Source organism: Panthera pardus, unplaced genomic scaffold (genome assembly GCF_024362965.1).
Source record: "Panthera pardus isolate Hobbes unplaced genomic scaffold, ASM2436296v1 HiC_scaffold_6, whole genome shotgun sequence".
NCBI classification, from domain to species: domain Eukaryota; kingdom Metazoa; phylum Chordata; class Mammalia; order Carnivora; family Felidae; genus Panthera; species Panthera pardus.
In genome coordinates this window covers 28,903,841-28,921,997 of record NW_026526991.1, presented here as the reverse complement: position 1 = coordinate 28,921,997, position 18,157 = coordinate 28,903,841, and the positions used below count along the sequence as shown (strand labels likewise).

General features: G+C 37.7%; 1 protein-coding gene across 2 annotated transcripts in view; it reads right to left on the bottom strand.

Moving 5' to 3' along the window:
- Positions 1–7,581: 7,581 nt before the first annotated feature.
- The window catches only part of DCN (decorin), a 43,135-nt gene continuing 32,559 nt past the window's right edge, over positions 7,582–18,157 (bottom strand). For both annotated transcript variants that reach the window (XM_019446416.2, XM_019446417.2), the window contains exons 6-8: positions 17,607–17,700; positions 14,041–14,179; positions 7,582–8,391 (exon numbers count right to left, since the gene is read on the bottom strand). In XM_019446416.2, the coding sequence (XP_019301961.1) occupies positions 8,197–8,391; positions 14,041–14,179; positions 17,607–17,700 (428 nt within the window). In that variant the 3' untranslated portion in view covers positions 7,582–8,196. The remainder of the gene's footprint in view (positions 8,392–14,040; positions 14,180–17,606; positions 17,701–18,157) is intronic.

Below are 18,157 nucleotides of genomic sequence, written 5' to 3'. Positions count from 1 at the left end.
AATTGGCCCTGTAAAATGTGCTGCTAGCATGTATGGTGGGATTGCTTAGTTTGGATAAAGTCAAGTCATTTCTGCACTGATAAAGAAGGACAGTCTATATTCTGGCACCTCCCAAATTTGTGTCTGTAGCTCAACCCTCTCCCCGGAGCCAGACTCCTAAATCCAAAGCCTCCTCGATACCTCTATGTGGAAATTGAATCGGAATCTCAAAATGAACCAATCCAAAAGCAAACTTTGCTTTTCTGCCCCTCTTTCTCCCCCTCCGCCTCTTCAGTCTTTCCCATCTTGGGCAATGGTGATTTCATCTTCTCCGTGGCTCAGGCCAAAATTCTTGGAGTCATTCCTGTCTCTATTCTCTCTCTCTATTTGGTTTCTCAGCCATCCTTGTCCTCTGTATCTTTAAAACACTTCCACGGTGTGACCCTTCTCAGCAAATTCTCTGCTACCATCCCGGTCATATGCTGCCACTAACCAGCATCATATCGTGCTTGGTTGTTGAAGTAGCATCCTAACTATCCTTCCTGCGTCCGTCCTTGTTGCCTTACGATTTTTGCAGTCGGAGACGTCCCTTCAGAGACGGTTGAATCAAGTCATTTTTCTGCTGAGAAGTCTTCAATAGTTTCCTGTCTTGCTCAGAGGAAAGGTAGTCTTTAAAATTGCCTAAAAAGTCTTACTTGGTAGAGGTTCCCGTTCCCTCCCTGACTTGGCCTCTCCTTATTCCCTTTACTCTGTTCACATTTGACCCCTCTGAAGTCACTAGAACCTGCCATGCACCCTTGCTCTTGTTTTTTTGGGGGGGTGGGAGTGGGGGTGGGGGATGAGGTGGGGCTTGCTTCCTTCCGTCTTTCATATCCCTGCTCACATGTCACTTTATCTGAAGGTCTTTTTCTGACTATCTTATAGCAAATAGCAAATAGCAAGTCCTGCCCCCCACCACCCCACATGCCTCGTTCCCTGTTTCATTTGTCGTTCCCTGTGGTGTCCCCTCCCACTGTGACGTCTGCTGCTTGGTGGTGAGACACCCTTCTGTGCTCTACTCAGCCCCTAGGACACTGTCAGGCACCTAGCTGGGCTTTCATAAACTTCTGTTGAATAAACCTATGTGCCTGGCGACATATCAGACCTGGGCAGGAGAGTTGGATTATTTTGATTTTTTATGTAGACTTTAAAGTTGATTTGTGTTCCTGTGCTTGTTCATGACGACCTGGAAGCATTCACTTAGCCCTCACGGTCCATCAGTGGCCTGGGGAGAAAGTCTCAGGATCACCAATGGCTCACGCTCTGCTGAGCCATATACACACGAGGCACCACTCCCCAAGTCAGTCCTTTCCTGCTTCTCTCACACTGAGGGGAACACGTGGACCGTCTCTTACTTCAAAATTATTTCAATCCATGTGAAGGTTGTTTTACATTCCAGGATGTTTAAGTTCGTCTTTGACTTCATTGAGTTGGGTGTTTTCCCTCTCTTGCTTTTTCTTTTGTTTCCCACTGTTCTGCTTTGTAGTGTGAAATCGGCAGTCTGTCGCAGACCTGAGATTCCAAGTAACTCTGACAGATGGTGTGCTGGGATACAGAAGCCGAGCCCCTAAAAAAATTCCTCAGCGGTAAATGTGGGAATGAAACAAAACATGAGCAGCAGAGTGAAGAATGAAATGGCTGTGATATCAAGTCAACAACCTGTAATACCTCTGCTGTGGGAGATCAGAGTCTGACGGGCAATGGAGACTAGCAAAGAGCTGTGTGTGTGTTGGGGGCAGCCTTCCAGAAGGAACTCTGGATGAATGGGAAACTGCTGTATGTAACGTTTTAGTTTACTTGAGGGATTAGGCATTTCTTTGTTCGCGTGGACAATAAGGTAGTGAGGGCATTCATCTGCAGCTGCCATAAACCGGGGGATGGAGTGCCTTGGAATAGCATTATGGAGAAGGAGGAAGGGAAAATAAGGAAAGAAAGATAATGATGATGATTCAGTAAAATGAGTGAACCAGAAGGAAAGCAGAGACCCAGTTTACGCCTGATTTATGTGATGAGAATGACATAGTAATTTTCTTTGCCAGATCAAGGTCATTGAAGAAGAATGCATTCAAAAGAACATAAGTGCTGTGTTCTGGAAAACTTGGGTCGCTTGAATACGGAAAGATGGCTTAAAACTAGCATGAACGTGTGAAGGGTGCTTGCCCAACCACAAAGGGTCAGAGGCGAAAAGACACTTCCCAACCTCTTACGTAATCCAACACAATTGTTAGCAAAAGTAAGAACAAACACTAGGTATTTCATAAAGATAAAAAGAAAGTGGATGCTAATGGTTGAATTGTGCCCCCTTCACACCGACACAAAGATATGTTCAAAGTCTAATCTCTAGGACCCGCAAGTGTGGGTGACCTTATTTGGAAATAAGATCTTTGCAGATGGGATCAAGTTAAATGAATTCCTGCTCAATTGGGGTGGGGCCTAATCTGATATAACCAATGTCCTTATAGGAAGAGAAGAGACACAGACACACAGGAGAAGACGGTCCTGTGGAGATGGTGGCAGGGACTGAGCCTTGCGGAGAAGCAAGGAGGTGTTCTTCCCTAGAGGTTCAGAGGGAGCGGGGCCCTGCCAACGCCTTGATTTTGAACTTCTAGACTCCAGAATTGTGAGAGGGTAAATTTCTGCCATTTCAAGCTCCTAGGTTTGAGGTACTTTGTTAGAGCAGCTCTAGGAAACTAACACAATGGGGTTTTCTCACAGGAGCCAACCAGTAGGGGGGACAGGAGACAGACCCAATCCAGCATGAAATAGAGGACTCTGTTGTTTTGTTCCTCAAAGTACGGACCAAGAAGCAGCAGCTTTTCTGGGAACCTGTTCGAGATGCACAATTTCAGACCCCATCCCGGACCCAAGACCTAATTGCCCTTGAGGTGATTGCAGCCCAAACTCTGTGACCTGGCAGTCAACCTGTGTGAGCCCTTTCCATGTGCTGGGCTCCAGTCTAAAAGTTACACACTAGGTTAACCCGCTTAATCCACACACCAGCCTGCGAGGTAGGTACCATTATCATTCCCATTTTGCAGATAAGGAAATGGCTCACAGAAAGGTTGAGTAATTTTGCTAAGTTGGGCAAATAACAACTGTTGAAGTCAGGGAAATGAGCCATATTTATCTTTATTTCAAAGGAAAAATATATAAGAAAGAAGTTGTATCGTTACTTGAGAGAGGGGTCCTGAAGGGCCAGGCCTCTCCACTCTCTGTGTCCTGAACAAAATTGGAAGCTGCTGGAAAAGATGTGTTTGAAGATGCGTTTTGCAGATCAAAGTCCAAAACGGTGATCTCTGTTCCTCTGTCTTGACCCATTCTTCACCCAGTTGTAGGTTAAGCAGCAGGTAACAGCAGACTTTCTCCTCCGACAGGAAGGCTCCCACATGCAGGAGGCAGGACTAGAGAAGAGAGCGTGGCACTCAAGGTCCAGCTCTGAAGAAAATAATCTAATGAAGCCATGGACCTTGAACACCTGAATGCCTTCCAACAGAAACTCCCTTTTCACTGTCATGAGAATGAGATCTCTCGGGAGGTGTAAGAGAAAAGGAAGATAAAGCCTTTCCTCCCTCCTGTTGAACATTCTGGGAGATTGATGTTTTGCAGGCCAGCAAGACTGGAAAAAAGGAAAAGAGTGGCTTCCTCTGATACCACCTCGACCCCTGTATACACTGAAGGTAAATATAAACTACTACATCGGTTTCAGAAGAAGGTAAAGACCACTGCAGTAGAGTGAATATCCCTATAAATTGAGTCGAATGTATTTTTTAGTTTCCAGTGCATATAAAAGTTATATGTACAATATACTGTAGTCTATTAAGTGTGCAATAGCATTATGTCTAAAAACTGTACATACCTTAATTTTATAGCTAAAAAATACTAACCATCATCTGAGCTTTCAGTGAGTCATAATCACTGGTAAACGATCACCATGACAAATACAATAATAAAGAAAAAGCTTGAAATATTGCAGGAATTACTAAAATGTGACAGAGACACAAAATGAGCACATGTCTGTAAACCGGCTCCATGGAGGATTACGGAAGATTGCCACAAACCTGCCTTATTTATTTATTTATTTATTTATTTAATTTACTTTAATTTCTAAATGTTTTTAAATGCTTATTTATTTTTGAGAGAGAGAGAAAGACAGAGCATGAGCAGGGGAGGGGCAGAGAGAGAGGGAGACACAGAATCCGAAGCGGGCTCCAGGCTCTGAGCTGTCAGCACAGAGCCCAACGGGGGGTTGGAACTCACAAACCGCGAGATCATGACCTGGGCCAAAATCGGACCCTGAAGCGACTGAGCCAACCAGGTGCCCCAAACCTGCCATTTTCAAAAACCACAATATCTGCAAAGTACAAGACAGTAAAGCACAGTAAAATGAGGTATACCACTATTTCCAATGATAAAATTTATTCCTCTGTATTTCTATTATTTGGTTACATGATTGTGTCTTTGTTAAACTATGATCACCTTAAAGTCAAGGATGACATCTTCTTCACTCTTACATCTCCAGTTAGACACAGGCCTAGTAAATATTTTTGCATGACCAGAAATACACATCATACCATGAAAATCACAATTAAACTCATTAGGAGTATTTCAAACGTGACATCCAATATGATGTCACTAAGCGACATATGGCTATTAACTTTAAATTAATTACAATTACACAACATTTAAAAATCAGTTCTTTGCCACCTTTCTATTACCTATGGTAATAGGTACCATATTGGACAGTGCTGATACAGAACATTTTTAAGGTTGAACAGTGTTGTAGTTTCATTTTTTTTTTTTTTGCAAACAAATGTATCCTTTTTGAAATGTAACAAATCACATTGGTGGGATGACCCATTATCTTATAGCCCTGCATAAGAGGGCAAAGATAAAGGATGCTGTGGGTGTGCAGTGACTGTTCATTGTTGGACACAAACTCATTCTTTTCTAAAGTAGCAGGAGGCAACACACATTGAAGGAATGAAATGTTTGCCTTTTCTTACTTACAAGCTGTGTATCCATGCGGAAATTATTTGACTTCTCTGGGGCTTCATTTGCTGATTTAAAAAGGTATTAAATAACCACACGTAGTCCCCAGGGCTAATGTAAGTATTAAATGAGATACTGTATGTCCAATTAAGACATAGAGTTGAATAAAGGATAGTTTTTATCTCTATGGCACCTGAGCCTCAGGACACTCACCTGTTGCCACAATGCAGAGGGACTGCTAAGAGCCATGAATAGATTATCTTCTCAGTTTTCACGACTACCACCTTTGGCCTTGACATGCTTTGAGTTGTAGAAACTATTGCAAAAGCGGAGGCCGATCCTAACTGGCTCAGCACACATTGCGGTTATAATTCTGACTCTGCACTTACTCTTTCTAAATTTCATCATCTGTGAAATAGGTACAGTACATTCTTATGGGAGTTTTGTGATAAGCAGATGTGGACCAGAAAGAGCCTAGCACAGAAGCTTTGTATGCACGGAATAAACTCCAGAAATAAATGTATGTTGTGGTTGTTATCTTTCTACCAGGACTTATATTTACAAAAAAAAAAAAAGTTTATTGAATGGATGAATGTATGAATGAATGGAGTAAGCCAAATCAATAAATAGCCTCTCCTAGCTATTGCCTGATGCCACACTGTAAATAAATATCACTAACATGATTACTTCATGAAAGACGAGCGTGTGATTAAATAGCTCACACAAAGCACTGTGCTTTTCAGGTGGTGACTGCTGTAATGGAGAATAGGACTTTGCTAGAGCTTAGATCTGTAAGCTCTGGTTCTCAGGATTATCCAAATATTATTTTTCTTTCCTGCCAAATCTATGCATACTATATAATTGACCGTCCATTAATATTGACGGTGTAAATTTTCTGTTTACACTTTGATTTTTAACACTGACCGTATTTCTTTAAAGAAGTAAACACTGCTTTAGTCAAAGCCATTATAAAAATAGCCCGTGTTTCCTAATGGAAAACCAGATTCAGTTAATCACTTGACAAAGTTTCATCGAATATTGTTTTGTTAGCAACTCCGATCAATGCAGAAAAGTCTAAAAATAATTGGGTTTCAGAAAAGGCATCTGGGATGACACAGGAGGGGAATATAATGTTTATCTGTGGCTGGTGAATTTTGTGTAATAATCCTACAGATAAAATTATAGTGCCTGGGCTAATTAGTTGTTCTCCAAGTGCCCTGACCAGATCTATTTTTCTCCCATCTCCGTCTTGCCCCAAGAAGAGCTCTCATCTTTCTAGCTTTCTTGACGGTTGTCTTTCGTTTAGGCTTAATCAGTGGGAGGATCTGACATAAAAGGTGAGGAGAGAGACCCTGTTTCAGGACCTCACCTCTGGCAGATGTGGCAACCTTCCAGAAACATAGCTCCCTGGGCACAGAAATCCTCCAAAGCTGTTCTCTTACTTGGATCCAGAAACTCAGTTCTTCCCCTGTCCATGTAGCCATTGGGGTAACAATGGCTTTTCACCACTGCCATCTTTTGGTGCCTTGTCGTCCCTTGCTTGGTGCAGTAAACTCTGTGCACACTGTATAATAGTCCCTTCATTTGAACTCTCAGAGGTAAATTCTTTTCTATCAGGTGCTGATTTACACAAAGATCAAAAGAGAACACTCAGTTGCCACGTATTTACCAGTATTTGACTTTTCTACAAAATGGGAATAACATTAGTATTGACTCATGTATACTCTGCAAGGCTGTGAAGTTGCTATGTAATAATGAGAGGGAATCTCATGACTTCTCCTGGAAATTTTGTGTTGATAAGCTTTTGTGTTCTGAGTGGTAAATAATGAAGGAGACTCATTTTTTTGACCATAAGGAAGCCAGCCTGAAAATGTAATGAAGGAAGACAAAGTTGAAAGAAATGCAGAGAAACTTGGTTGGAACTCTGATCAAGTTGTACCTACGGGCTCCTCCAATGGCAGGACGGTTTGAGTTTTCCTTTGCGGTTTAAACCAGTTTGGATTTGGTTGTCAGGATTTGCAAACACAAAAGATCCAACATTGTAGAAAAAAACAACTCTTCTCACATATTTGCTTATTGAATGTGGAGAGCATAAATGTAGTTTATGATAAATCTCTACTTTTTGTAAATCAGCCTATTACCCCAGGCTTGCTGAGCGGTCTGCTTTGATAGGTCTTTATAAACCCTGCAGAAAATAAACAAATCTAAATTTGAAGATTTAACTAAATGCAAGAAATGTTTCTAATATTTACAATATTAGAATATTAATCGAGTAATTATAGAAATATTCAAGCCAGCGCCCTGGTTATACACATGATGTTTTAAACCTGATTAGTATCTTAGTAACTGAAAATACCAGCTTTCTAGACCAATCAGGAAAAATCAGCTTTGCACATTATCAGCTCAGCACTGAATATAGGTAATGTAAGTTGTAATACACAAAGGTCAAAAAATAGGAGGAGATGAAATATCTGAGAACTTGAAAAGATGTACTATTTTTGCCAAGAACACAATGTCTGCTGTCTTCAGAAAATTGAGTTTAGGGAAGATTACAATTACACTTTTATACAATAGTAAGTTTGAATGTATTTGTAAATTTATTTGTTTCAAAATGATGACATTAGCAAAAATTTTACATAGCCTGTATTGAATTTACATATTCAAATGAGGCTTTACCAGTAATAATGGGGTTTAATACAGAGCTAGATAGAATTTGAAGTTCAACGTTATGTCAAAGAATCTAAGACCCTATGAGTTACAAAAGATCAATGTTTTTTTATTTGATTTCTTCTGAAAATTAGACAAGAAAAGATTTACTAAATTGTTGACATGTATATACATATATATAAATATATATATATATATATATATATACACACATTTACTCCAAATTTTACGTTTAGGGAAATAAGAATATTTGCAATAACTCAGTTAACATCAACAGAAAGCTTCAAAAAAGAATTCTGAAAATGGCAGGCAAATTATTTTTTTTATTGTAGGCAATTATTTAAACTGCATATTTGGCTTTATATGCATTATAAATCATGTGGGGAAAAGATCCACATTGCAGTTAGGTTTTCAGTATCTAGCTTTCTTTTTTTTTTTTTTTTTTTTTTTTTTTTTTTTTTTTTTGAGCAACGATATTAATGGGATTTTGCCAGGTTATAAAAACGAGGGCTTTCTTGGGAGTTATTTATAATTTCCAAGCTGGATGGCGGAACGCACATAGACACATCGGAAGGTGGATGGTTGGATCTCCCAGTACTGGACTGGGTTGCTGAAAAGGCTCACACCTGAATAAGAAGCCTTTTTGGTGTTGTATCCAGGTGGGCAGAAGTCGTTAGACCCGACTGCAGAGATATTGTTGTTATGAAGGTAGACAACCTGCAAAATGAAATAATGGAGAATGATTATTTTCCTCTAAATATACTAAGCCATTCATGCAAATACCTTATTCTTTTTCTTTTATTATTTACTCTTTATCCTAGACCCATCCTTTCTCTTACACTTTCTGCCCAACCATCAACAAATGCTGCTAGCTTGATCTTCAAAATGTACCCAGAACCCAGTCCTCATCCCCACATCGACTTCTACAACATTGTCCAAAACTGCCATTATCTCCTCCTGGATGATTCAAGCTGCCTTTATTGTTGTCTTTCCTGCTTCCTCTTTTGCTCTGAAGTCAGTTTCCCTTCCTTCCTTCCTTCCTTCCTTCCTTCCTTCCTTCCTTCCTTCCTTCTCTCCTTCCTTCCTTCCTTCTTCCCCTCCCTCCCTCCTTCCTTCCTTTTTCTTTTTTCTTTTCTGTAACCCTGTAAGTTAGCTCATAGAACAATTACTTAAAAAATTGAGCCGTTATATATTCTTTGCCTCGACACTCCAATGGCTTCCCATCTCATGCAGAATAAAGTCCAAAGTTCTCACAATGACCCACAAATCCAACATGGTCTGCCATCCTTCTGCTCTGACCTCATCTCCCCTCACTATTCAATCTAACTGGCCTACCTGCTTTTCCTCTATTACAAAGATCAAGGTCCTTCCTTAGGTTGGCACACATTGTTTCCTCTACCTGGCCTTATCTTCTCCACGATATCTACAAGGCTTACTCTTTCACGTAGTTTATGTAACTTCTCCTTACCAGAGATGTCTTCCCTGACTATCCAATGCTGCCATTCATTCTCCATCCCAGTCACACTACTTTAAATCTTCACAGTAATTATCACTATAGAGCATATTATATGTTTGTTTGTTTGTTTCACCTGTTTTCCTTCTCTAGAATAAAAGCTCCATGAGGAAGGAAACTTGTTTTGTTTTGTTCATGACTGTATCTTCAGTGTCTATTAAACACAGTAGGTGTCCAATAAATATACATTAAATGAACACATGAATAAATTGATGTTATTTCATAAATTGTGTCTACATGGGCTGTTTTCAAGGCAAAGATAAAATGAGGGACCTTTGAACAAGATTATGCAGAATGAGGAAGTAATATATAATGAACAAGAGGAGTGTGCGTAGTATTTGAATCAAAATAATCACAAAGTCTAAGAAACACTTGAGTGTCATAGCATTTGGAATGAATAGACCTAGAAAGTTTTTTTTAAGTTTATTTATTTATTTTGAGAGAGGTACAGAGAGCATGCAGGGAAGGGGCGGAGAGACAGGGAGAAAGAGAATCCCAAGCAGGCTCCACACTGTCAGCACCGAGCCTGATGTGGGGCTCAAATTCATGAACTGCAAGATCATGATCTAAGCCCAAATCAAGAGTCAGACACTCAAATGACTGAGCCACCCAGACACCCCAGACCTAGAAATTTTTAATAAAAATTTATTCCATATTACAAATTCTATCTTATGAATAGAATTCTATAGTTCATTAGAATTTTTTCTGAAATGAATTTTATGATTATGTTTAAGATAATGGTAACTTGTTCATAGGTTTTTCTCAAGGATATTAAATATTACACTTATGAAAGGGCTTTAGAAATGGGTTTCCATGTAGATGTGATTTCTGAAGAGTGAGAAGTGACTTATCATACAACCTAACTTAAAATATAATAGTAACGTGACAGTTTCTAAAGTGTGTTATAAAGCCTATGAGATGCTTCCTTAAAATAATTAACTTAACCCAGAACACTCCTACTTATATGCAGGTGAAAAAGGCTTTGTTTAAAAAGGTTTTAGAAGGAAGACAATAAAAACAGAAACAAGTGATATTAAAGCCAAACAATAGCTATAAGTATTTTTTTATAATTTTCAAACTTTGAAAATTTCTTCTCATTTGCCATTCTCTATTTCCTGGCAGTGACTAGCAAGAAAGGGGGCTCATGTTTGGTTAGAATTTAGGGCTAATACTGAAGGTGAGAGAAGAAAATGTCAAGACATAAAGCAAGTATTAGTCTGTGTAAAAAAGAAAATTAGATTCTCAACTCATTTTATAAGGTCATTATTTTCTATTATTAAAACCAGGCAAAAATCATGTTCATCATCATCACACACACACACACACACACACACACACAACCTACCTGTAAATATTTCATATTAGCATAAAGAACTTTAACAAAATATTAGGAAACTGTATCTCACAAAATATAAAAAGATTATACACCATGACCAAGATGAAGCATAATTTATCTCAGGCATGTAAAATTGCTTTAACTGGAAATTAATTAATTTAATTTACTCTATTAAAAGAATAAACAACCAAAACCACATGATCATCTCAACAGACACAGAAAAAGCATCTGAAAAATTCACTACAAAAACTTTCAATAAACTAATAAAAGAATCTTCTTAACTAGACAAAGAGCATCTACAAAAGACCTGTAGCTAACATCACACTGAATGGTAAAAAATTGAATGTCCACCCCTCTCTTAAAAGGAAAACAAGTCAAAGATGTCTAATTTCATCACTTCTATTCAATATTGTACTGGATATTCTAGCCAGTGCAATGAAGCAAGAAAAATAAATGAAAATAATTCAGATAAGAAAAGAATAACTAAAACTGTATTTATTTACAAGTGACATGATCCCAAATACAGAATATCCAAAGACGTGCACAAAAACTTCTGCAACTAAAAAAATTTCAGCACAGTACCAGGATAGAAGATCAATAAACAAGAATGAATTATATTTACATATACAGTAAAACCTTGGATTGCAAGTAACTTGCTCTGTGAGTGTTCTGCAAGATTAGCAAATGCTTCTAATAAATTTTAACTTGATAAATGACTGATGATGTCTTGCAATAGGAGTAGTATGTGATGACAAATGTCACATGGTCACAACTGAGCCAATTGTTCTTGAAATTAACTTTGATTAATTTGGATTACAAGCATGTTTCTGGAATGAATTATACTCACAAACCAAGGTTTTACTGTACTAGCAAAAAAAATGCAAAAATGAAATTAAGGTAACCATTCACAACAGCATCAAAAATAATAAAGAAAATGACAATAAACTTAGTAAAACAATTGTGAGACATGTATACTAAAAATGACAAAACATTGCTGTGAGAAGTTAAATAATATGAAATAGAGAGATATTCCATGTTTATGAATTGGAGGACTCAATATTATTCAGATGACAATTCACCCCTAATTGATCTATAGATTCAACACAATCCCTATTTTGCAGGCTATTTTTGCAAAAATTAAAAGCTGATTCTAAAATTTATATGAAAACGCAAAGAAACAAGAATAGTTCTTATTTTTGAAAAATAAGAACAATGTTAAAAGACCTTCACTCCCAACTTCAAAACACAGCCAAAGGCTATAGTATCAAAAAGCTTAGTGCTAGCAAGCAAAATGTGGTATATCCATACAACGGAATGTTACTCACTGATAAAAATGGAAGAACTACTGATACATGTTGTTATGGGTGACCTAACATCATTACAATAAGTCATTCTATTTATATGAAATGTCCAGGAAAGGCAAATCCACGGAGGTATAAAATAGATTAATGATTTCCTGTGAAAGGGGATGAGATTGAAAATTGACCAGAAATGGATATGAGGAATATTTGGGGGTAACATAAGTACTAGAACTGAATTGTGGTGACGGTTGAACAACTATATAATTTTGCTAAAAACAACTGAGTTATATGCTTACGAAAAAAGCAGTGATATGGGTGAAATCTCTAAGAGCCTATAAGAAGGGATGTGAAATGGGTGCACGGATAGCCAATTAGAGATGAAAAACCAAGAATGAGACCCTTCTGAACGTGAGACCCTGTGTGAATGCCCATGAGATTTGCTGACATTCAACAAAGATTTCAAAATAGCATGTTTTATAAATTTTTCTCTGTGACTCACAATAAGAACACATTATACACTAAGGTTTGGTATATATGAAACTACGCATTTAAACAACATTTTTACGAAATCCTTACCATTACAGTGATATTTTCTTTCCATGCATCCTATCCTATCCTTTCTTATCCCATACATGTTAATTAACTCATCAAACTTATTTTATGAACTCAATAATGTGTCCAGACTGAAATTTGAAAAATGGCAATCAAGAAGATAACACGGATTATTCTGGGATATAAAAATGAAAACAAACCAATCCCCGCAGCCCCCCAAAAATGCCCACCACCAACAGAAATCTTAATAGTAACAATGGTAGCTATTACTTGGTCTTCTAAGTGTCTTGCTTTTGCTTGTGCCTTCAGATCTGCTTACTCATTATCCTACCACCATCAAAGACCCACTAAAAAAGAATCAGCGTGAAATACAATGTTTTCAAGTGTCATCTTTATACTTATAATTCAGATACTTTATTGAAATCTAGCTAACGTGAATCCTTATAGCTATTTCGCTTGGAGTTTTTGTCACAAACCAATAAAAAAAAAAAAAAGACGTCCATCACATTTTGGCAGAACTGATGGCAGAGTAAGGGATAAACCTATCTTGAACCACAAGCAAAAAAGTTGAGGTACTAGATTACTAAAATGGCAACTTGATAAAAAGGTTTTATCTATAATAGAGCATCAATGTCAAGATATAATTTCTGAATCATCATGGTTCAACTAAGTACCTAGGTAAATATCTGACAGAAGCAATTTAAATCTGAACTTTATAGAAGCTGAAAAATTAGATAAAATAAGCCAATACATAAAATCTATGAATAACCACATTAACTTTTGAATATAAAATTTGAATAATATAGGGGCGCCTGGGTGGCTCAGTCGGTTAAGCGGCCGACTTCGGCTCAGGTCATGATCTCGCGGTCTGTGAGTTCGAGCCCCACGTCTGGCTCTGTGCTGACAGCTCAGAGCCTGGAACCTGTTTCAGATTCTGTGTCTCCCTCTCTCTGACCCTCCACTGTTCATGCTCTGTCTCTCTCTGTCTCAAAAATAAATAAACGTTAAAAAAAAAAATTAAAAAAAAATAAATAAATAAAAAATAAAAAAAAATTGACTAATATATTTGTGCAATTTCCTGAGTAACAGTGGAAATATTATTTTGTTATATGTGAAAAAAATATTATCACTATTTAAACTGATGAGCATGCCTTACATTTATAGGTTTACAGACAACAAAGCTCTATTATCACCATGGGCCATTGGACCATATCTTCTTATCCTTATGCATGTACTATAGCTTGATAACTGACATGAAGTTAACTCAGTCACAGAACATTCCTTTTGACCTATATTGCATCTGCTAAAGCTAAAATTTAAAACTTCTCTTTTATTCCATATCTATTCATCACAAATGATCTCATCTCCTTCAACCAATATGTTTTTGTTACACTGATCTATGGCTTAAAACTACCTTGCCTGCTTCCTAAAACATACTCTATTCTAGAAGATAGCATTATAATAAGGTTAAGGTAATAGTCCTATTAAAAAAATAATAATTCAAGCCTGTATTTTTCAGGAAACCAGAATGAATAATGATGTGGAAACATGAAAAATATCTTTCTGCAAAAATATTGCCAGGCAGAGCTACCTGCCTCCTAGCATCCCAGTAGGGAGGGTTTGCTCCCTAGAGACCCCTTACAGGTTTAGTGGTGCTGCATTACCTGGATGTATTTGTGCTCCGCCAGCCCACCAGGTACTCTGATAAGCTTATTGTTGTCCAAGTGAAGCTCCCTCAAATGAGGAGTGTTGGCCAGAGTGCCATTGTCAATAGCAGAGATGCTGTTAAAACTCAGTCCCAACCTGCAAAAGGAAGTGGAAATGAATGCATGTCCTCTGCTCAGGGCACATGGATGCTTTCTTCACAGGTGCTGTGTGATTTATCAAGTCAACAGCAAGGACTTTCTTTGTTTTTGTATTTACTGTTCCCTTTGCTTAGAGTACTTTTTTCCAACCTTGCTGAGCCTACATAAAGCCCATTGGTTCCAAAGTTCCCACCATAGAGTCACTTTCTCTCTTTTTTTAAATGTTTCTTTATTTTGAGAGAAAGAGAGCAAAAGCACATGTGTGCAAGCAGGGGAGGGACAGAGAGAGAGAGAGAGAGAGAGAGAGAAAGAAAGAGAGAGAGAGAGAGATAATCCCAAACAGGCTCTGCACTGTCGGTGCAGAGCCCAACCTTAGGCTCCGAACCAAAGACCATGACTTGAGCTGAAATCAAGAGTCTTGGGTTTAACTGACTAAACCACCCAGGCACCCCAACTTACTCTCTTTGAAACTCGTCTGATCCTACCAAACTAGATAGGTACCCCTAGTAAATGCTCCTATAGCATCCTGTTAGCACCCTCTTAAAAAATTCAAGGAACTGTGTACTTGTGGTCTCTCCTAGAGAAAAGTGACTGTTTTGCAGCATATCCAGTCTTAACAGAAAGCTTCTTATGATCAATGAGTCGCTGCTGAATTGATTTCTATGTATAATACATATGATGAATTCACTCCGTAGAATACTCAAAGGAGTACTATTATCATTTGGGTCACTTTAGAAATCAAACAATTGTATACTTATTATATACATTTCTTCATTGGAAATAAAAGGTAGAAGGTTCCAGTGAATCAGTAAACATATCTGCCAGGAAGGTTAACAGAATTAGCATTTTGCTTTCGTTTGAGTTTATCAGTGATCATCTGCTACTATCAGAATTTGCCTGGTGCCAGCATTCCTGGCTTCTGACCCTGACCTCTGACCTACATGTCTGTTTCTTGGCCCTTTAACATTTCTTCTACAATACCACTCAAAGTTTTGGGCTGCATTTTTTAAATTAAGTGCATAACAAGTGAAAGTTCTGCAGCCGTGCGGTCCCTTCCTAGTAAATGGGATTCAAAAGTCAGAAGAGGTTAACATGGAGACAAGGTTGATGTATTTGGCATTCCGAAGATGAATGCCTCTGTCAAACTAGGGTGCTGTCAATCCTAAAGGGCAGAGAGGAGATACCTGGGATGAGGCAACAAGGTAATGAAAGAGAACCAGAAAACTCAAAGGGAGAGAAAGAGGAGGAGTCTATTGGGCTCCTTCACATGATGTGGAATAGGCTTGGAAACTTTCTGTAGGATCGTTTTAGCTTGCCTTCAGCTAGTTCTGATTTTTGAGCCCTTCTGAGATTTAGATTCCGGTTTATGTAACCCAAGTCTCTCAGTTTTAATCATGACTTGGTATTTGAAATAACTGAGATTATACTATGCTAATTTTAAGCTATTAATAAAACAGTGGATTTATCTTAGCTATTGATTATTAACCTGGCATCTTGGCAGAGAACACGTTGTTTCCCCACCACCCCACCCTCCCCAGTCTTAGACATATTTCTTGTTTCTGATCTTGTCTCTCCTATCACAGAGTCATGTCTCCTATTTCTTACAACACTCCAAATCCCATATCCAATTTTGGGCTACTACATTCTTAGAATATAATATTCTTAATAACTGATTCAAAGAAACTTCAATTTTATGGTGATTTATTTATATGTTCAATCAATAAATATTTTTGAGGACCTGCTATGTTCAAGATATTATTCTAGCCTTATGAAGGCAGAGGGCACATGGCTCAAAAACAATGATTCCTTCCATTGAAGAGTATTTCATCAAATAAGGGAGATGATGATATATGTATACATATATAACAAAAAGGAAAGTGTGCCCCAAAACCATCTTATATTTTTGGAGAGAGGCATATACTATTTCTCCCCACATGTTCCTAATAACTAATTGGAATATTTGCCCCACAACGTTCTGAGATCAGTGGCTGCTTTTTTTTCTTCTTTTCCCAGTTTTGATTTTCAATACCAAAATACTTCTCATGTCCCAACATCAGCGAAGAGTAAACAACATGAGGATTTGATGGTTTCATAGACATATTTTTCTGGACTTGATTCCAAAAAGAAATTTGTCTGATAAATTCAAGAATTGGAAAAATTTGCTTGGCCAATGGGTCAATCTGCTCCAATTTAATGAATGGAGTTAAAAAAAAAAATTCCATACCACTTTCAGTATAAAATAAACTTTTATTCTAAAAAGGCACAGATATTATTAGGGGCTTACCATATTTGGAATTAGACTATTGTACATCTCAACCACTGCTACCACTAACAGCTGTCCTAAAGACAGTTCTATACAATAGGCAATGCAACTGATCTTCCTACATTTTTCTGCAGCTAGAGGGACCAAATCAACAAAAAAAGGTCAGTGATGCACAATGCTATTTCAAAATATATTTTCTATATTAGAGGCTGTAATGAAAATGACTTTAGATTTCTTCTCGTCTGAGACTTAGGGTAATACACTGTGTTATAGTCACATCTATATGCTCACCTTCAGCTCTCACCACCCACCAGCTCACTGGGGAATACCCACAGAAATGGGAAAAGCTGTGTTATATATCATCTTGTCTTAGCTATTTCTCAAGGATAAATGATATACTTTATTTGTCTCCCATAAAATTTATAAAGAAAAAAAGAGAAGTGAGTCAATTTGGCATAACACTACGCTCCTTCATAAGAACATTCAGCAATACAGTTCAAGAGCACAGTGTTTTTTGAAGATAAAGCAAATAGTTTGCAAGCCTTCTCCTCTTTTTATTACTTAACCAGATTGCAAACATAAAAAGATTAAAGTTAGGGTAGAAGTCAGGAAAGGAACTAATGATTATCTATCAGGAAAAAAAAAGTTAACAAGGCCCAGAAACACACACACACACACACACACACACACACACACAACCCAATGACTTTTGTAAGACTACATTAAATGTCCAGAGACATTTTAAACTCTTCAGAGAATAGAGATATGAGAATCTCATCATAATCATCCGGATACAATGGTGTGGGATGCCCAGTACTTCCATGTCCTGGTAGCTTTCATTGTAAGGCATTTTCAAATTCTGAACACTGGGTTATAATGTAATCAACCTTCTGTTGAATTCAACTAAGTTAGAACCTACTGAATAAGCATGTTGATTTAATCAGGTACATTGTACATGAGATATGTCATGGTTATGCTAAGTATGCCATTTCATGGCTTTTTAAAGAAATAATTGAGCATGCTGAGGTCTGAGATTGTTGGGACCAACAGCAAAAAATATGGTATGGTCAGAAATTGCCCGTGGCATTTCTAGTTCTAGGCATGTGGGCACCTATACATCAAGCCATTTTACAGACATAAGGTTATGAAAGAATATTATTACTTAGCCAAATTATTCAGTCCTTTCAGGCTAGCTGCATCAACTTTGGAGATTTTGTTGCCTTCAAGATGTAATTCAGTAAGGGAAGGAGGAAGACCTGGAATACAGAAATACAAAATGTTACATTAGCAGATAAACGTGATGATGGGATGTAAAGACTTAATGAAGACAAAGGCCACCAATTTTCTAAAAGACAGAGTGTCAAAGGATTTGCTTTACATCATTTTCATTGGTTTTGATTTTTATCTTTTTTCTTCATCCCTTTCATAACAATATACACTTCTAGAAGTAGTACAGGGGCTTTTTCCTTTTCTCGTAGTTCGATTTTAAACAAAAACATGGACTGTGGTTTCTCACATAGTAGATTTTTGTCTCAGGAATTCTTAGGATACAATTGTAGAACTGAGGTCAAACCCTGAATCTCATTAGTTTCTTACACTTCTGCTAATAAGTTAACACTACCGTGGATAAAAGATGACAACTCTTTATTATATGCTTTATTATAGCATTTGAGCTATAATAAAGAGATCATGTATAAGTTAAACCTATAGGCA